The following is a 17,914-nucleotide window of genomic DNA, read 5'->3' as shown; positions in this document are numbered from 1 at the left end:
TTATATTTTTTCTATTGAAATGCCGGAGATTGAATTTGCTAAAGCTCTCGACCATTTAACCAAAAACTGTAGATTTCTTTTTTGAAAAGAGTTTTGTGGCCATTTAGGGGAAGGGATTATGGTTGGTGTTAGACATGTTAAACCGAGACTCTTGTGGAACTTGCAAAAATGTGTAGAAGTTGTCTAAAAAAGACGCCGCTTTAGATCGAGTGTGCAAGTATCACTCAAAGAGAGAGAGCGGATAAGAACACAAGAGACTGATGAGGATCACTCAGATGGAATAGAAAGCGATGATCGTCTGACGTCCCACATAAAAGCTGACTACAACCAAGTACAAAGTTTTGAACTCGAGTGATAGATAGTTTCTCAGAGACCTAAAATCGCGCTGCAACAGTAAAACGAACAACAATCTACAAATTTGCGACTAGTCACATTAACACGTAATTTGCAAACAAACAGAATCTCTGATGATGCTCAACATTGGCAACATTGGCTTTGGGTTCAGGTTCACCGGCGGCTACCGAGAGACGACTAGCTTGACTCCAAACTACAAGTCTTCTTCCATGATACTCATATAAGAACTATATACCTTTGAGAAGGATAAAGGTAACAAAGAAAGTAGTGTAGATGTGTGATTCAGTAAATGTATTTTAGGAAAAGAATACCATCTTAACAATATGGATGATAAACGCATACAAATATAACTAAAAATGCTGAAACAAAATGTATATGTTATTCAGGCCGAGCCGACACACAAGACGAAAATCAAACGTAGGTTTTTCATATCCATCTATAACAATAATAAAACTAATCGAATAAGAGAAACTAGTCTTCGTCGTCAGAATCAGCGAATGTGATCTTCGTAGCCTTTGGAGCATCAGCTGCTATTTCTTTAAAATGAGCTCCATACAGTTTTGACTCCTGCAATTTTTAATAACACATCAACCACTACATATCTAGGTGATGATGAAGAAGAAACAATGTGTGTGTGAGGAGGGAGACTCAAGAATCAAACCTTTTTTTTTACATGAGTGCCAAACTTGGTAAGATCAGTAGGCACTACTTGTCCAGCTTCCCTGAGAACATTCACAAGCTCTCCAGCAAGACCCTTCAAGAAGACAACAAGAATAATTTAATTATCTCAGAAAACTCTGCTTAAGATTATCTGAGGTAAACAAACTTAACTTACCTTGTTCTGTTGTGTGAAGAAGGTATGTGCAACACCCTTCTTACCCGCTCTTCCCGTCCTCCCGATTCTGTGAACATAATCCTCTGTTGTTAAAGGGAAACTGTAGTTTATCACAACTTCCACGTCAGGGATATCGAGCCCTCTTGCTGCTACATCAGTAGCCACCTACAAAGTTAAAAAAAACAGTATCAATGCTCTGTTTTCAAAACCAGCCAAGGTGTTATTATTACACTATTATAACCCATGGAGTTGCGTACCAGCAAGGGACAGGATCCTTCTTTGAACAATGCCAAAGACCTGGTACGTTCGCTCTGTGCTTTGTTTCCGTGTATGGATACAGCCTTCCAGCCTCTATATAGTTATGTAAAGATTAGAATCAATGCAGCTTCTGGAGCAAAATTATTCAAAGATGTTTGTTTTTTTTTCTGTTGAGGTGATTTAGGAACAAAAAAGATCAAACCTTTGCTGAAGGAAACGCTCGAGACGGTCAGCTTCCACCTTATACAAGGCAAATACCAAAACCCTGTTCCTGTAAACACACAAAAAACTTGGTGTTAGTATGGGTGACAAAGATTTGGTAAGGAGTTTGGATAATTGAGTAGAATATATACTTTTGTGATTTATGGTATTTTTCTAGTAAAGCAATAAGGCGCTGATCACGAGCACGATCGTCCAAGACCTGCAATCGTGTAGCCAAATCAAAAGACATGTTTTGTTAGGAGTGACACTCCTGGAGTGTGTGACTAAAGGACAAAACAAAACTTGCTCTGGGGATTTATCATATACATACCTCAACGATTTGCATAACGTCGTGGTTGGCAGCCAAGTCTTCAGAACCTATGACTATCTGAAACAAATTTGATTTGATCATTGAGAAAATGAAACAACTTTGTAGGTCAAAGAAAAGATAAAAAACTGAAGAGGAAAACAAACCTTGACCGGGTTTGGATCCATGAATTCCTGAGCCAGTTTGTGAACATCTATAGGCCAAGTTGCACTGAACATAACCATCTGACGAACTACAAGACAGAAGAACAAACTTTCATTAGACATGATATGATGAGATTGCTAGGTAAAAATGGGATTCTACCACTTTACCTTTGTTCGTTTTGCTCAGAATAAACCGGACTGGTTCCTCGAAACCCATATCAAGCATTCGATCTGCTTCATCCAATACCTGCAACACACGAGTTTCTGTTACTGTCTAATACATGCAATAACGATGCAACTTATATGATGATCCTAAGTCAAATAACAAAAAGATGTTGTTATGTTGCTTACCACAAAGGAAACATCTGAGAGACGAAGCTCATTAGACTCAATCAGGTCTCTCAAACGACCTGGTGTGCCAATGACAATATCCTAAAAAAAAAAGACAAGTCATTTGAGTAAAATCAGCAAACACAAGACAGTGTGTTTCTTCACAAAAAGAAGATAACAACAAGTCTTACAACTCCAGAACGAATAGCGTTAATTTGAGGCCTTTTAGAGCTTCCACCATATACACAAATCGATTTCAAACCACACGGTTCTCCAGCTTCACTCAAAACATCAGATATCTGCCAAAAACTAAGACTATGTTCACCTTTATTAACTAAAACATGAAATATTTAACTGGTTTATATCTCTAACCTGAACAGCTAACTCTCTTGTCGGAGAAAGAACAAGACAAGTCGGGTTTCTTGTTCCTTTACCACTCTTGTTCTTCTTCAACATGTGCATAATCGCAGGGATCCCAAACGCCAATGTCTTACCTAAACACACCCAAAATCACAAAGTTACAATCTTCAAAATCCATTACTAACCAAGACAAAGACATTACTGACCTGAACCGGTCTTCGCAATCCCGATAAGATCACGGCCATCCAACAGAAACGGCCACGAATGAGACTGGATCGGAGAAGGTTTCTGGAAAGTCTTGCAGCAATCAAGAACATTCGCAGGCAACTTCGACTCAGCAAATGATGTTAAAGCTGCGTACTTTGCTTCCTCCGCACCTTTCCCGGTGACAACAACCTTCTGCTCACTTTCTCCTCCTCCTCCTCCGTTAGAAGCCTCAGGTTCCAGCTTCTTTTCGGGGACTTCACTCTCTTCCTCCTTCTCCATCTCTTTCTCCTCTCTCTTACGCTTCTTCTTCTTCTCTTTACTACTCAACTCCTCGCCCTTATCGACTACCTCTTGAGGAACTTCCACCTCTGCGTGTTTGTTCTTCTTGCTCTTCTTCTTCTTCTTCTTCTTCTCTATCGTGTCTGTCATTGGACTCTCGACGGCGGCTAAGGGTTCACCCGAAACGGGAAGCTCTTGCTTTTTTCCAGCCATTTTTTTCTTTCTTTTGTTTGCGATTGAGAGAGCTGAAACGGCCGAACGAGAGTCGTTGTTCAATTTAGGTTTTCATGAATTTATACATCGAAAACTTATTTTTCTAAAATTGCAAATTTTGTCTGAATGTTTTACTTATTACCCAAAAAGGGTTTATACTCTTGTTTTTCTATCCTTTTCTCACTAAACTCTTATTCTGTTAAAAATATACCTAAATATGACCTAGTTCCTCAACAAATGGAAACTTCTTAGGCCATTAGTAAATCCATGATCCAATTCAATCTGATTTAATAATATAATAACTAGGATAAGACCTGCTGAGTTTATTTGTATATATTATGGATAGTTTTTTTTAATATATTTGATCATTTTATTTATACATATACAATGTTTTTTGTTGTTATTATATAATTTCTTTCCGATGGACCGGATCAATTTTTATTAAAAATTGTGGAACTAAACTATAATTAATATAGCATGGGTTGATCGGATTGGACATTTAACAAATTATGACACAAAAACTTTATTTTTTTCCATCGAACACATTCTTGAAAAAATGAACAGTACTGTTTTTACGGCTGTATTATTTTGACATTTATCTTCCATATGGTTTTGAAAAGTTTCAGATCAACCATCGAATTGATACATGTCATTTTAATGCCTTTAGTTGTATGGTTAAGTAAAACTTACATTTTTGTAATTTAAAGTCGTTTTAAAAAGTTCAAAATATAACATATAAGAAAAAAATCTAACATATAAGAAAAATATAACATATAAGGTTTCCTCATTTTTTGTAATTTAAAGTCGTTTTAAATTTTTTAAAATATAACATATAAGGTTTCCTCTTTTTTTGTAATTTAAAGACATTTTAAAAAATTCAAAATATAACATATAAGAAAAAATCTATTTTTTTATTATATGGTTAATGTGATTGTTTAATTTTTTTAATAATATAAAATTAACAAAAATGAAGAATGATGCAAAAATTGTTATCAAATCTTTATTATTCATAGTCATTAATTGCTATATGTTAATCATATTAGGTAATTCTGTAGCTTTTATTTAAGGAAAAAATACACGCTTCTTATATTTTGGGTTAATATAATGTTTCCTAGTAATTGGATTTAGACCAACATTTTTTTCAATTGATTCTTAAGCTGCCAATTAAGCTAAATTGACTTCCTAATTAAGTGACGCTTAAACAGGTTCTCTTTTTAATTAGTACAAACTTAAGGTTGCAACTTTTTAAAAGGATACTCAATTAATATATATATATATATATATATATATATATATATATAGGGGATAAGCATTTGTGGGATTAGGTTTAATCGAGTTATAACTCTTTTAGATCAATTTGAATATAGGTGAGCATAAATCGAATATCCAAGTTTCAAAGTTAATCTTAATTGGACTCACTTCATCCAAATAATCAATTATACGATTCGATTCGATCTGATCGGCTCTGCAACTACCTAGATATTCAATGTATGTATGAAATATGATTTCAAACAGGCTTGAATAGAACAGTGACATGAATAACAAAATTACCTCTTTTTTTTTCCGTCGATAATTTTATTAAAAAGGAAATGGGTCAAGCCCATGGCCGAAGCCCAAGTGCAAGCGTACTGAAACAAAAGCCCATAATACAAACCGGCCAATTACAACGAACAGGCCGAAGCCAAAAGGGAAAGTACGGCCCAACCGGCCCAATACACAAACGCGGACATATCGCCCTAGTCGCACCGAATCGAGACGGCCACCGACACCATTTTTCGGCGGAGCTCCTAACCTGCAGAGCCTCCACACCTCCGTAGTTGTTCTCCGCAACCAAGTCTTCACGCCGGAGAGTTCATCGACCACGTGAGATCATCTCCGACTTTGCACCACCAAACACTTTGGACAGGCGGCGGAGAAACACCACACTTTTGCCCTTAGCTTCGCCGGAACTCAAAACATGCAGAGCTCCCGATTAGAAGCACAGCTATCATCGAAGCTTTTCCTTCTTCTACTCGGAGAGAGTATACCGATGTCAACGATTCCTCATCCGATTGAGATCCAAGATCCAATTATACCCACTTAACCGCGAGCCAAACAGCTCACACACATAAAGGAACCAAAGTCCAAAGTAACGGACCACCACAGCCGGCGACGTAAGGAAGAACATACCTTCACATCCCGGAAACTTGACCGACGACGGCGGAGCTGTCAAAGCCTCCACCCCTCCGAGATAAAACCGGCGTCGACAGATCTGTGCAAGCCTCTGTCTCCCGGGAATCGGATCACCACTGACCATACGACAGGCCCACCACACCCACTCCTCTTGCGACCGCGTCTTCCCTCCAGCGGTAGAGACCACCAGAGCTTAGACAAGGCGGTCCATCCATCTTCTGAGCACCGCTTCCGTGTTACGGGTTAAAGAGAACTTCTTACCGATTCTCTCGTGATTTTTCTTATCCTCTCTTTACCACCAACCATGGCTTCTGCGACCGCCACGTGGACTCCAACCTCCCTCCAGCTCCGTCTCGCTTTGAGCTCCGGCGTTCGCCGTAAATCCAACGCCGTCTTCCTGCGCCCCTCGCGGATTGGTAGAAAATCTGTTTGTGGAGTTGTCTGTTGCGTTTCGCAGAAGCCGGAAGTGGAGGCGTGGACTGGATCGGAAGTGGAGGCGTCCCTCTCACGCTCTCGATATTTAGTTCTTCTCCTTATTTTAACAAAATTATCTTTACTCAACAACATTTCTTTTAAATTTCCCCACTAGTGTTTTCTTGAATGCGTTTAGTGAGATACAATAAAATACATACATCACTGGCGAAAATTAGATTTACCAAATCCAAGAAAAGCTGAGGGACAAAAAAAAAGAAAAGAACAGTTAACGGAACAGAGTTGAGGGACAACAAGTAACAAGAACCTACCTGCTTAAGCAAAGCAAAGCTTATAAAGCAACACCTTTCGTCTTCTTTAACGTTCTTAAACATAAACTCTTGGGACATACAACTTCTTCTTAATTGTCTCTTTTTCTCGGGAAAATCCAAAGTCAAGATCGAAGGGAGATTTCGTCTTTAGAGATCTTTAGAAGATTTCAGATTCAATCAAACAAAGGTTGGTATTTTTTCTGTTGGTAGAAGCAGGAATCGTAAGCTTTCTTTTTCCTCTCTGAGCTTTTGGGTTTCAGGAAGATTCAACCTTTTTTCTTTTCTTTTTTTTTGTTGGTTCAATTCTTCTGCTCTCGACGTTCAAATCTATAGAGCATGTTTAGATCTTTGCTTGGTTCAAAACACTAGATTAGATTCTCCATTATTCATGATATGGCTTGAATTCGTTTCGTTTCGTTTCAAATGCAGATTCGACCAAAGGATGGGTCTTTTGTGTTACTTCCTTACTAATATAATGGCCATGCTTCAAAATTTTGGCTTTTCTGAACCGAATTACATTTAATAATTTAATAAAGTTATTATAGAAAAATCGTCTGTCTCTTTGAATCAGGATGATAAGGAAGTATTGGCTCCAAGTTCTGATGTTACTGCATCAACTACCACAGCAGCTACTCATGGTATTGAAGTAGCAACAGAATTTAAACCAGTGGAACATCCATCCGGTCGAGCCTTTGGACAATGATCAACCGATTCAATGTCCCTTGCCCGAACCATCCATTCTTAATGTAACCCCAATGGTTCTTTGTTAATCTTAAGTATAGCTGCTTATACAAAAGCTCTGAAGTTTTGAAATTTGTAATCTTTGTAGTGATCCTTTTGATATTTGGGATTTGATGCACAACAGGATGGAAGAATCTGGAAGGAGAGAGTCTCTGCGTCTATGAGGAGAAGAGGTGATTTGCAGATTATGAAAGATGAGAATTCTACTGAATCTGATGGTTCAGCACCAAAACCTCATCGCCTGCCTAATCGTTCCATCTTGCCATCACTTAGTGCCCCTGAACACAACTTGCTAAATTTACTAGAAGAATGCAACGCGATTCAGACGGTAGCTTCCAAGAACGGATGAACAAAGTTCCAAGTTCAAAGTTTATAAGCACTGATAACTAAAAGAATGAATATTCCAATATTCTTATTCTGTTGTACTTAGTCAATATAGTTACGTAAATATAAGAGATCAATATCTCGTGTAACAACTTCCTGTATATATCCTCTTGTATGTAAGCTTAATGGGACAGAGGAAGACATTCAAACTTTCATGGCATCAGAGAGGGTTTTCTCTTGAACCTTCTCTATGCCATCTTCCCTATTTTATTTTATTTTTCCTTTCTTTTCTTCGCCACTTCCGTTTGTCTTTTCTACAATACGCCTCCATGGCAACAATTGAGAGAGCGTTTGGTGTGACCAACATCAAACACCATATTCCCTTGGTTTTGGATCTTGATGTGTTCAATTACGATGCGTGGAGAGAGATTTTCTTAACGCACTGCCTTACATTCGATTTGTTAGGCCATGTCGATGGAACGTCTGTTCCAGACGGCGATGATGACACCACCTGGAAGAAGCGCGATGGACTTGTCAAGCTTTGGATCTACGGAACCCTTGCTCCGCCGCTGTTCAAATCTTCCTTCAAAACCGGTGGCACATCCAGAGACATCTGGTTACGAAGAGAAAATCAGTTTCGTAACAACAAGGAGTCACGAGCTATACAGCTCGACAATGATCTCCGCACCAAGTAAATTGGCGATCAGACGGTGCGAGAATACTCACAGGGTCTTAAGTCCATTGCTGATCTCCTGGAGAACGTCGAGGTTCCGGTAGGCGATAAGACTCTCGTGATGTATATGTTGAATGGTCTCAACGAAAAATTCGATCACATTATCAATGTGATAAAGCATCAGAAGCCCCGTCATTTGAGGAAGCACGGAACATGCTTGAACTTGAGGAAACGAGGCTGAAGAACCCAACCAAGGCGACTGCAACACACGTTGACACGCCTTCCTCTTCAACTGCTCTGGTCACAACGACCCCATCAGAGGACAATCAGCATCAGCGCTCTCAGCACAAGAACAACAATAGAGGAAATCGACGTGGATCACGTGGTCGTGGACGCCACAACAACAACAACTATAACCACCGACCACAATACACCAACAACTGGAGCATGCCTCCTCCTTACTGGCCACCTTACAATAACTGGAATCCTATGAACCAGTGGATGCAGTACCCTGCAGGAGGAATGAACCAGCGAGCCTACACACCACGCCCATTCCCTACACAACAAGAAGCTCACCTTGCGGCTCAAGGATTTCAGCCAACGACGGACTTTACTTTACAGAGGCCTTCAATACAATGACATTGGCTGAACCGAGCCCAAACTGGTAGATGGATTCAGGAGCTTCCTCGCATCTTGCATCCTCCTCAGGTAACCTCCATTTTGTTATTAATCTGAACACCGGAAACTCGGTGATTGTTGGTAATGGATCATCAATTCCCATTCGTTCTTCTGGTACTTCTATTATTCCCACCAAAACTCGCTCTTTGGCTTTAAAAAATGTTCTTGTTGCCCCTCAAATTGTCAAAAATCTCATATCTGTGCGTCGCTTTACAAAAGACAATTGGTGCTCTGTCGAATTTGATCCTTTTGGTTTCTCTGTGAAGGACCTTCTGTCTCGGAGAACTCTACTCCGCAGTGAAAGCTCCGGAGATCTCTATCCTGTTCCACCAAGCATCAATAAAACACCTCTTCATTCAGCTTTTGTTTCACAAGCGCCTTCCTTATGGCACAAGCGTCTTGCTCACGTTAGCAGCGATGCTCTCAAGACCATACTTTCCAATTCTTCATTCTCTTGTAATAAAGACAAGTTGCCTTTTTGTAACGTTTGTCAATTGGGGAAACAAATAAAACTTCCAGTTTTCAAATCTGATAGCAAAACTACAAAACCATTCGAGCGTGTTCATTCAGACCTCTGGACCTCCCCTGTTCCTAGCTTAAGCGGCTGTCGCTACTATATTTTATTCTTAGACGATTATTCACATTATCTTTGGGTTTACCCACTAAGACAAAAGAGTGATGTCTATTCTAAATACCTCCATTTTTCATCTCTCATAAAAACTCAATTTGGGGCTCACATTAAAGCTTTTCAAAGTGATAATGGAGGAGAATACAATAACAAAAGATTTCTTGATCATTTCAACTCAAATGGGATTCATTTTCGATTCACATGCCCTCACACCTCTCAGCAAAATGGCAAATCTGAGAGGATGATCAGAACTCTAAACAATGCCATTCGATCTTTGTTGTTTCAAGATCAGCTCGCCCCATCCTATTGGGTAGAAGCTCTCCATGTTGCGGCTCATGTTACCAACATTGTGCCCTCCTCTGCTATCAGTCATAAGACACCACACTCTCTGCTGTTTGGTCAAAACCCAACATACGACCACCTAAGAGTGTTTGGATGCCTCTGTTTTCCCAATGTCAACTACTCAAATCTTCATAAACTCTCTCATCGCTCTACTCCTTGTCTCTTTATTGGCTATCCATCAAACCACAAGGGTTACCGATGTCTCTGCCTCAAAACAAACAGAATCAATATTTCTCGTCATGTGGTCTTTGATGAAAACACATTTCCAGCCGCTCAAAAAACCTCATCAAACACTTCCTCCTATCAGTTTCTTGACATCAGCGACAGCCCATCTCCCTTGTTTACTTCCATATTACAAGGTCAACCTCAAAGCCTTCCTGTCCTAAACACTGCTCCTTCAGCCTCACCACATCTCGCAGCTCCATCTCAATCTTCTCAAGTTGAGCCTCCACCTGCGAGAATGACAACGCGGGGACAGTTGGGCATAGTCAAACCGCGCAAAATATTCACACTCATAGCTTCCTCTGTTTCTCGAATTCCAACTACTTACCAAAAAGCTTTGATTGATTCTAACTGGAAACCATCAATGGTTGAGGAGTATGATGCTCAAATTAAGAATAAGACTTGGGGGTTGGTTCCTAGGCCTTATGGTGCAAATATAATTAACTCAATGTCGCTATACAAGCACAAGTTTGATGCAGATGGAGTTCTAAAGCGACACAAATCGAGACTTGTGGCTAATGGGAAAACACAAGAAGAGGGCATAGACTTTGATGAGACCTTCAGCCCAGTAGTGAAGCCTGCTACCATTCGGTTGGTACTGAATATTGCTCTCAGCCGTGGTTGGGATCTCAAACAACTAGATGTCAAGAACGCTTTCCTACACGGGACCGTATCTGAGACAATTTACATGCATCAGCCTCCAGGGTTTGTAGACAAAACCAAGCCTCACCATGTCTGTAAGCTAAACAAGGCCCTCTACGGTCTAAAACAAGCGCCCCGGGCGTGGAATGCACGTTTCAGTCAGTACGTCAAGCAGCTAGGCTTCGTCACAAGCAAATCGGATGCATCACTTTTCGTTTTCAAACAGAACAATGACATTGCTTACCTCTTGCTTTACGTCGATGATATAATTTTGACAGGTTCCAGCAAGTCTCTCTTGGAAAAGATTACTTCAAGTCTCAAGAAAGAGTTCCCAATGTCAGACTTGGGACGATTGAAGTTCTTTCTTGGCATCAAGGTGGACTACAACAAAGCGGGTCTCTTCCTCTCTCAGTCACATTATGCCCACTGAAATCATAGCTCGCGCGGGAATGACTGAGTGCATACCAATCTCAACTCCTGCGGATGTCAACACCAAACTATCCGCAGACACTGGAGATCGCATTGACAATCCCAAACAATACCGGAGTCTAGCAGGGGCTCTTCAATACCTCACCATCACTAGGCCAGATATCACATACGCTGTCCAACAAGTGTGCTTGTTCATGCATGATCCACGCCAACAACACTTGACTGCACTAAAACGGATCGTTCGCTACATACAGGGAACTAAAGGTCATGGTCTCCAGCTATATAGGTCTTCTACTGATGCCTTAACAGCTTATTCAGATGCTGATTGGGCAGGCTGTCCAGACACCCACCAATCTACATCAGGCTATTGCGTGTATCTAGGGGAGAACCTGATCTCATGGTCCTCAAAAAGACAACAAACAATCTCCAGGTCTAGTGCAGAAGCAGAGTATCGAGGAGTAGCCAACACTGTAGCTGAGACGTGTTTTCTACGGAACCTACTTCTTGAGCTCCACCTACCGATCACAAAAGCAACACTCATCTTTTGTGATAATGTGAGCTCCGTTTACTTGGCATCCAATCCTGTTAAGCATCAACGTACAAAGCATGTGGAACTTGATCTCCATTTTGTCCGTGAAAAAGTCGCACTTGGTCAGGTGAAAGTGCTACACGTACCATCATCATATCAGTACGCAGACATATTCACAAAAGAATTGCCTTCCTCACTTTTCAACGCCTTTCGAACCAGTTTCACCGTTCGTTCCGCTGCCGATCAAACTGAAGGAGGGTAAAAGAATGAATATTCCAATATTCTTATTTTGTTGTACTTAGTCAATGTAGTTACGCAAATATAGGAGATCAATATCTCGTGTAACAACTTCCTATATATATCCTCTTGTACGTAAGCTTAATGAGACAGAGGAAGACATTCAAACTTTCAATAACAAGCCTTCTTCAAACCCCTCTTGAATATATGTGTATTTTCGTGTTTACACTTTTATTTATGTCCGTCGGACAAAACTTAGGTTCACCCCTGGGTCGAACCTTTAAATTCATTCCTCTTTTTATAACCAATCAAAGTACCACCTAGATTATTAATAAAAATATTAATTTTTTAAAAAAAAATCAAAAATAATTGAAAAAAAAATGATGTCACTAACAAAACCTTAAATCTTAAATTCTAGACCCAAAATCCTAAACCCAAATTCTAAACCCTAAACCCAAACTCTAAACCCTAAATCCTAAACCCAAACTCTAGATCATAAACCCAAACCCTATATCGTAAACCTAAATACTAAACCATAAATTCTAAACCTAAACCCTATATCCTAAACCTGAATCCTAGACCCTAAAGCCAAACCGTAAACCCTAAACCGAAAACTCAAAAAGTTTGAATTCGGATTTAAGGTTTGCAATTTGGTTTAGGGTCTAGGATTTGGATTTGGATTTAGAGTTTACGGTTTGAGTTTAGGGTCTAGAATTTGGGTTTACAGTTTGGGTTTAGGGTTTCGGATTTGGGTTTATAGTATAGGGTTTGGGTTTAGGGTTTACTATTTGGGTTTAGGGTATCGGGTTTGAGTTTAGTATTTAGGGGTTAGATTTAGATTTATGATTTAGAATTTAGGATTTAGGGTTTTGTTAGGCATCATTCTTTTTTCAACTATTTAAAATTTTTTAAATAAAATTTAATAGTTTTTATTAATTATCTAGGTGGCATTTTGATTGGTGATAAAAGATGGGGTGAATTTAAGAACAAAACCAAATCGCAATGCAATCTTTATATATTATTTGAAAAGTAAGTTTTCTATATATATCATTCATGTTAATATTAACAGTGGCTAATTACAAAATATCCTCAATAAATTAAACTAAATTATTATATCTAATACAATTATTTTAACTTTTTTCCTTTTTGATATATTGTCCGCTAGATTTTTAAATTTTAGCTCTTTTTTTTATATATAGTCAGCTAGATTTTAAAACTTTAGCTTTCCTTTTTCATATTAGTTTCCAAATCATATATATACAAAAGAGAAAGTTTTATAAAATTTAAAACGTGGATATAATGTATATAAAATTTTGATTTTAAAAAAGAAAATTTAAAAATAAGATTGATATTTTTCAAATAATAATTTTCCTTTTCAACATATTATCAAAATCATCATATATATTAGTTTTGATATTTTTATGACCTAGATTTTAATTTTAGCTTCTTTTTATTTATTTTCGTTTCAAAATCAAATACATATAAGGAAATATTTTAAAATGATATATCCTCTGGAAATTATTTTAAAAATTTATATTAAAATATTGGCAAAAATAATAAAATCTAAAATATTAATAAAATTTTATTAAATTTTAATTTTAAATATAATTTAAATTTAAAATATTTACAGCTGCATATGTGCAGCAAAACACCTAGTTTGTATATATGAATTTATTTCATAAAAAAGGAAAATCCACCAAATAAGCTTGATATTAAAAAAAACTGTCCTATAAAACATAATTGCAAATATCATAGCATATTATAGTTACAATTTTAACATGAGTGTGATACATAGAAAACTGACTTCTCAAATAATATTTTAGAGATATTAAATTTTTTATCAATATATTTTACCGATAAGCTTTATTTTTGATCAATATATTTTATAAAAAGAAAAAATTAACATAAACCAATAACCTTAATAAACTAAAAACTATTATAGTTCTAACAATTAAGATTTTCTTATTTCTTGTTTTGCATAAAAGAAATAAAGGCAATGTACAAAAGTAAGCCTTTAAAGAAAATTATGTAGATTATTTTAGAAAAAGCCTTTAAATCTAAAATGTAACCGAAATTTGGTATTTCGATAAATCTAAAGGCAATGTACAAAAGTAAGCCTTTAAATCTAAAATGTAACCGAAATTTTACTAGGCGTAACATTATTATCAAACTGATCCCCCTTATTAAGTTTGTTATATTAGAATTGCAGCATTGTTGTTGGAAGGAGGTAGAACCGCACATTCCAGATTTGGTATTCCGATAGATGCAGACGAATTCAGCACTTGCAAGAAAATGGAGCGAGGATCAGATCGTGCAGAATTAGTTAAAGCGGCAAAGTTAATTGTATGGAATGAGGCGCCTATGATGAGCAGACACTGTTTCGAGACGTTGGATCGCACTATGCGTGATATTATAAGATCTTGTGAAGATAAACCTTTTGGGGGTAAAGTTGTTGTTTTCGGTGGAGATTTCAGACAAATTTTACCAGTTATACCTGGAGGTGGTAGAGCAGAGACTGTTTTGGCGGCTCTGAATTCGTCATATCTTTGGGAGCACTGCAAAGTTCTAAAGCTAACAAAAAAACATGAGATTGCTGGCTGGTCTTACTGATGATGCAGCAAAAGAGCTTGAATCCTTCTCAAACTGGATTTTGGATATAGGAGATGGAAAAATAAATTTGCCTAACGACGGTCAAGTTGAGATTGACATCCCTTCTGATTTGCTGATACAAAATAGTGGAGAAGACCCTATCGAGACTATGGAAAAAGAGGTTTATGGACAAGCTTTTCAAACTTCAACAAATAAGGATTTGTATAGACATCGAGCCATTCTTACTCCCACAAATGATGAAGTGGATAAAATAAATGACTACATGCTTTCGCAGTTGCCAGGTAACATGTTTTATCATTTATTCTTATGTTCAACTAACTTTGTACATATCACTAAACAAACGGATTTACATATGCTTTCAGGAGAAGAGAAGGTTTACCTTAGCTCTGACAGTATTATCCCATCCGATGTTGACATAGAAGAAAATGTCGTATATCGTGCAGAGTTTTTGAACAGTGTTAAAGTGGCTGGACTGCCTAGACATTGCTTGAAGCTCAAGGTTGGTACTCCTATCATGTGTCTTCGTAACATGGATGTTGCAGATGGTTTATGTAATGGTACTAGGCTAATTGTTACTCAGTTACTGCCCCATGTGATAGAAGGTAGAATTATAACCGGAAACAAAATTGCTGGACATCCGGTTTGGATCCCTAGAATGTTTATCACACCACCTGACACCAAGTTCCCCTTCAGAATGCGTCGAAGACAGTTTCCAGTTACTTTGGCTTTCGCGATGACCATCAACAAAAGTCAAGGTCAAACACTGGAAAGTGTTGGGTTGTTTCTGCCTAGGCCAGTGTTCTCTCATGGTCAGCTCTACGTTGCACTTTCAAGAGTTAAGTCAAGATCTGGATTGAAAATCCTAATAACTGGTAAAGAAGGGAAAACGCAGACAAAAACGTTGAATGTTGTCTACAAACAAGTTTTTCAGAATATTCCATAGTCACGGTATGTAATTTTAATCTACTTTCTTTTCAAATACAAAATTTTAAGTATATAGTCTGTTACAATTATTTACTTTTTGTATTTTCCAGATGGGTAGTGATGGGTTAGGAACTGATTGTATTCAGGAGCATCCCGTTTTCTGACTATTTCGATGAAAGTATGTCAACTTTAATATTATTTCATTTTAACTTTTATTTTCTTACTTATAAATCTGTAAAATAATGTTCATCCGACAAATTACTTACAATATTTATTTAATTTTTTGCAGGTTTCTAAATTATTTTGCATTATTTTTCGACAATTGTACTTCATAATTTATATTTTTATGGATAATTTTTCGATTTTTTTTTTAATATATTTTCTTTTACTATGTCTACACAAAAGTTTATTTTATTATTAATGGAAACAAAATATTTTATTCTCTATCATAGATTTTAACGACAGATATACAATACATTTCTAATTAATGATAATATAAAATCTGAATTTTCTAAAACTATGCAATATTTATTCCATATTTTGAATGAAAGTTTCTTCGTAAACATACAAAGAAAATATGGACGTTGCAATTATACGTACACGGTACACACAATACCTGCCTCTTCATACTGAAGTTACTTTGTTCCCTCTCGTCCATCTCAAATTGGTGTGCAATCTTTTTTCCACGCCTGATGAATTCTCCCAAAGACGGTTGTTGACATAGTATAAAATCCGTTACTTATAAAATCATATAAGATTTAGTCCATATTTTGAATTTTCTTATGCCCGTACAGGGTGCGGGCCGGTCACCTAGTTGTACTATAAATGAAACCAAAAAATTGTGATTCAATTTGGATGACTAGATAACTCAATACTATATCCAAAATGTAACTAGCGGAGCCAATCTAAATTTTTATAATCAAAATTAATTAAAGGTCTAACAATATGTTATTATCTCTAATATTATTATAATTATTTTCATACATATAAACTATGTAATGACTCCAAGTATAAATAGATAAAAATAAAATATTAACTAATTATTTTAACGAGTTTTTGAAAGAGATTATATATGTCCATGAACTTTCAAAAAAATATTGTTATGTTCATTTTATGTAACTTTTAATTGTTCACATAATAACAATTATTTTTTTATTTTTCAAAAAAAAAAAAATCAAATCATGCATAATTTCACGAAAATATATTGTTCAAACGTAAGAAAATAAACCAAGATTAATGCAACTAACAAAATTAATCAAAATTTTAATATGTTTAGAACAAAAAAAAAACATTAGTTAACTTAGAGAAGTATATGTAACTCAATATACTCAAATGATAACCAAACCAAACAAATATTCTATACACAAAATCATATGTCTAATTAAAATAATAAAATAAAATTTTATTCAAAATTTTAATATGTTTATTTTAAATAAAATTTTATATATAAACTACAAATACTATGCTAATAAATTATTATGATTTATTTACTTTAAAAATATTTATATCCATGATCTAGTGTTATTTGTATTGTATAAGCAACAGGGTTCATTGACCTTATGTCTCTTAATATTTTCTCCACCAACAATATTTATTTTTACAGAGTTGTAGTTATTTGTTTGTTTAACAGTTTTAGAATACCGTTAAGAGCAGAGAACTTTAAAACACCTTCACTGAGTATTGATTTGTCCTTTAGGTTTTAACTTTTGCAGGGTATTATTCATTGATTTCTACTCAAGTAAATTTCACTCTATCAGCCTTTTAATGGTAAGAAAGAAAAAGTAATTTTCAAATTCAACACAAACTTTGTTGATTAAAGGGTACTTCTGGCATCCGGCCGGCGCCGGTAAAATCCTCCTTCTCCATCCTTCTTCTTGCTTTGCTCCTCTGTCGTCTCTCTCCAGCCTTCGTCTTGTTCTCGTCTCTGGCTTTGAATGTCTCTCTAGTAAGGTCCTCTGTTAGTGAAGATGATTTTAACCGGCCGTGATGTGCTTGTTCTAGAGTCTACGCGCGGAGGTTGGTCGTGGTTTTGTCTGTGGAGATCGGCTTTTAGGGACATGTTTCAGATCGGTTTCCAATTTTTGGATCTGTCTAGTGGTCTCCTATTACTTTCTTGGGGTTTGATGGACTGTCTTCTCGGATGGTTAGCTCCGCCGGTTATGTAGCTTCCTCGGATGTAATAGTGGGTAGCGGCGGTTGGTTTCCTGGACCTCTAAAGCGCCGTGGCGGTGTGCTTCCTATTCTGCTTAAGTCAGGTGATCGCTTCGATGGTCTTTTTGACACGGAGATGAGCTGTGGGCCGTTGTATGCAGGCGAGTATGGTCCACGGTTCTCTTTCTGGCTCGTCAAGGGTTATGGAGGTCGTTGTTGGGTGGTCGTCTAGAACTTTCTTGTAGCTGCTCGGTGGATCTTCTCATCTCGGATTCTCCAATACTGTCACTGCCTTGTTCCTCCGCTAGATGGCGACGACCATCTCTCCTAGAGGTTCGACCCTTGGGTGTTATTGTTAGGT

General features: G+C 37.2%; 3 protein-coding genes and 2 pseudogenes across 3 annotated transcripts; 4 read left to right on the top strand and 1 right to left on the bottom strand.

The window, feature by feature from the left end:
• Positions 1–635: 635 nt before the first annotated feature.
• Positions 636–3,567, bottom strand: LOC106445083 (DEAD-box ATP-dependent RNA helicase 5-like). Its single transcript, XM_013886566.3, has 13 exons — positions 3,016–3,567; positions 2,822–2,943; positions 2,641–2,748; positions 2,471–2,551; positions 2,288–2,366; positions 2,123–2,208; positions 1,980–2,036; positions 1,801–1,868; positions 1,650–1,718; positions 1,447–1,540; positions 1,190–1,354; positions 1,016–1,108; positions 636–921 (listed from the first exon to the last, which is right to left on the bottom strand). Exons 1-13 carry the CDS (start codon positions 3,506–3,508, stop codon positions 826–828), a joined length of 1,611 nt encoding a protein of 536 aa, XP_013742020.2. The 5' UTR covers positions 3,509–3,567; the 3' UTR covers positions 636–825.
• A 3,385-nt stretch (positions 3,568–6,952) lies between these two features.
• On the top strand, positions 6,953–7,786 carry LOC106445082 (annotated as a pseudogene).
• On the top strand, positions 7,674–8,800 carry LOC111210834 (annotated as a pseudogene).
• Positions 8,801–11,122: 2,322 nt separating this feature from the next.
• Positions 11,123–11,893, top strand: LOC106447800 (retrovirus-related Pol polyprotein from transposon RE1). The gene has a single exon (XM_013889765.1). The coding sequence runs from the start codon at positions 11,123–11,125 to the stop codon at positions 11,891–11,893; it is 771 nt and encodes a 256-aa protein (XP_013745219.1).
• A 1,666-nt stretch (positions 11,894–13,559) lies between these two features.
• Positions 13,560–16,369, top strand: LOC125587870. Its single transcript, XM_048759150.1, has one exon. The coding sequence runs from the start codon at positions 14,453–14,455 to the stop codon at positions 15,419–15,421; it is 969 nt and encodes a 322-aa protein (XP_048615107.1). The 5' UTR covers positions 13,560–14,452; the 3' UTR covers positions 15,422–16,369.
• Positions 16,370–17,914: the final 1,545 nt, after the last annotated feature.

Source organism: Brassica napus, chromosome C5 (assembly GCF_020379485.1).
Source record: "Brassica napus cultivar Da-Ae chromosome C5, Da-Ae, whole genome shotgun sequence".
NCBI classification, from domain to species: Eukaryota; Viridiplantae; Streptophyta; class Magnoliopsida; order Brassicales; family Brassicaceae; genus Brassica; species Brassica napus.
Note: the sequence above shows the minus strand (reverse complement) of the source record. Positions and strands in the feature narration are given on the sequence as shown.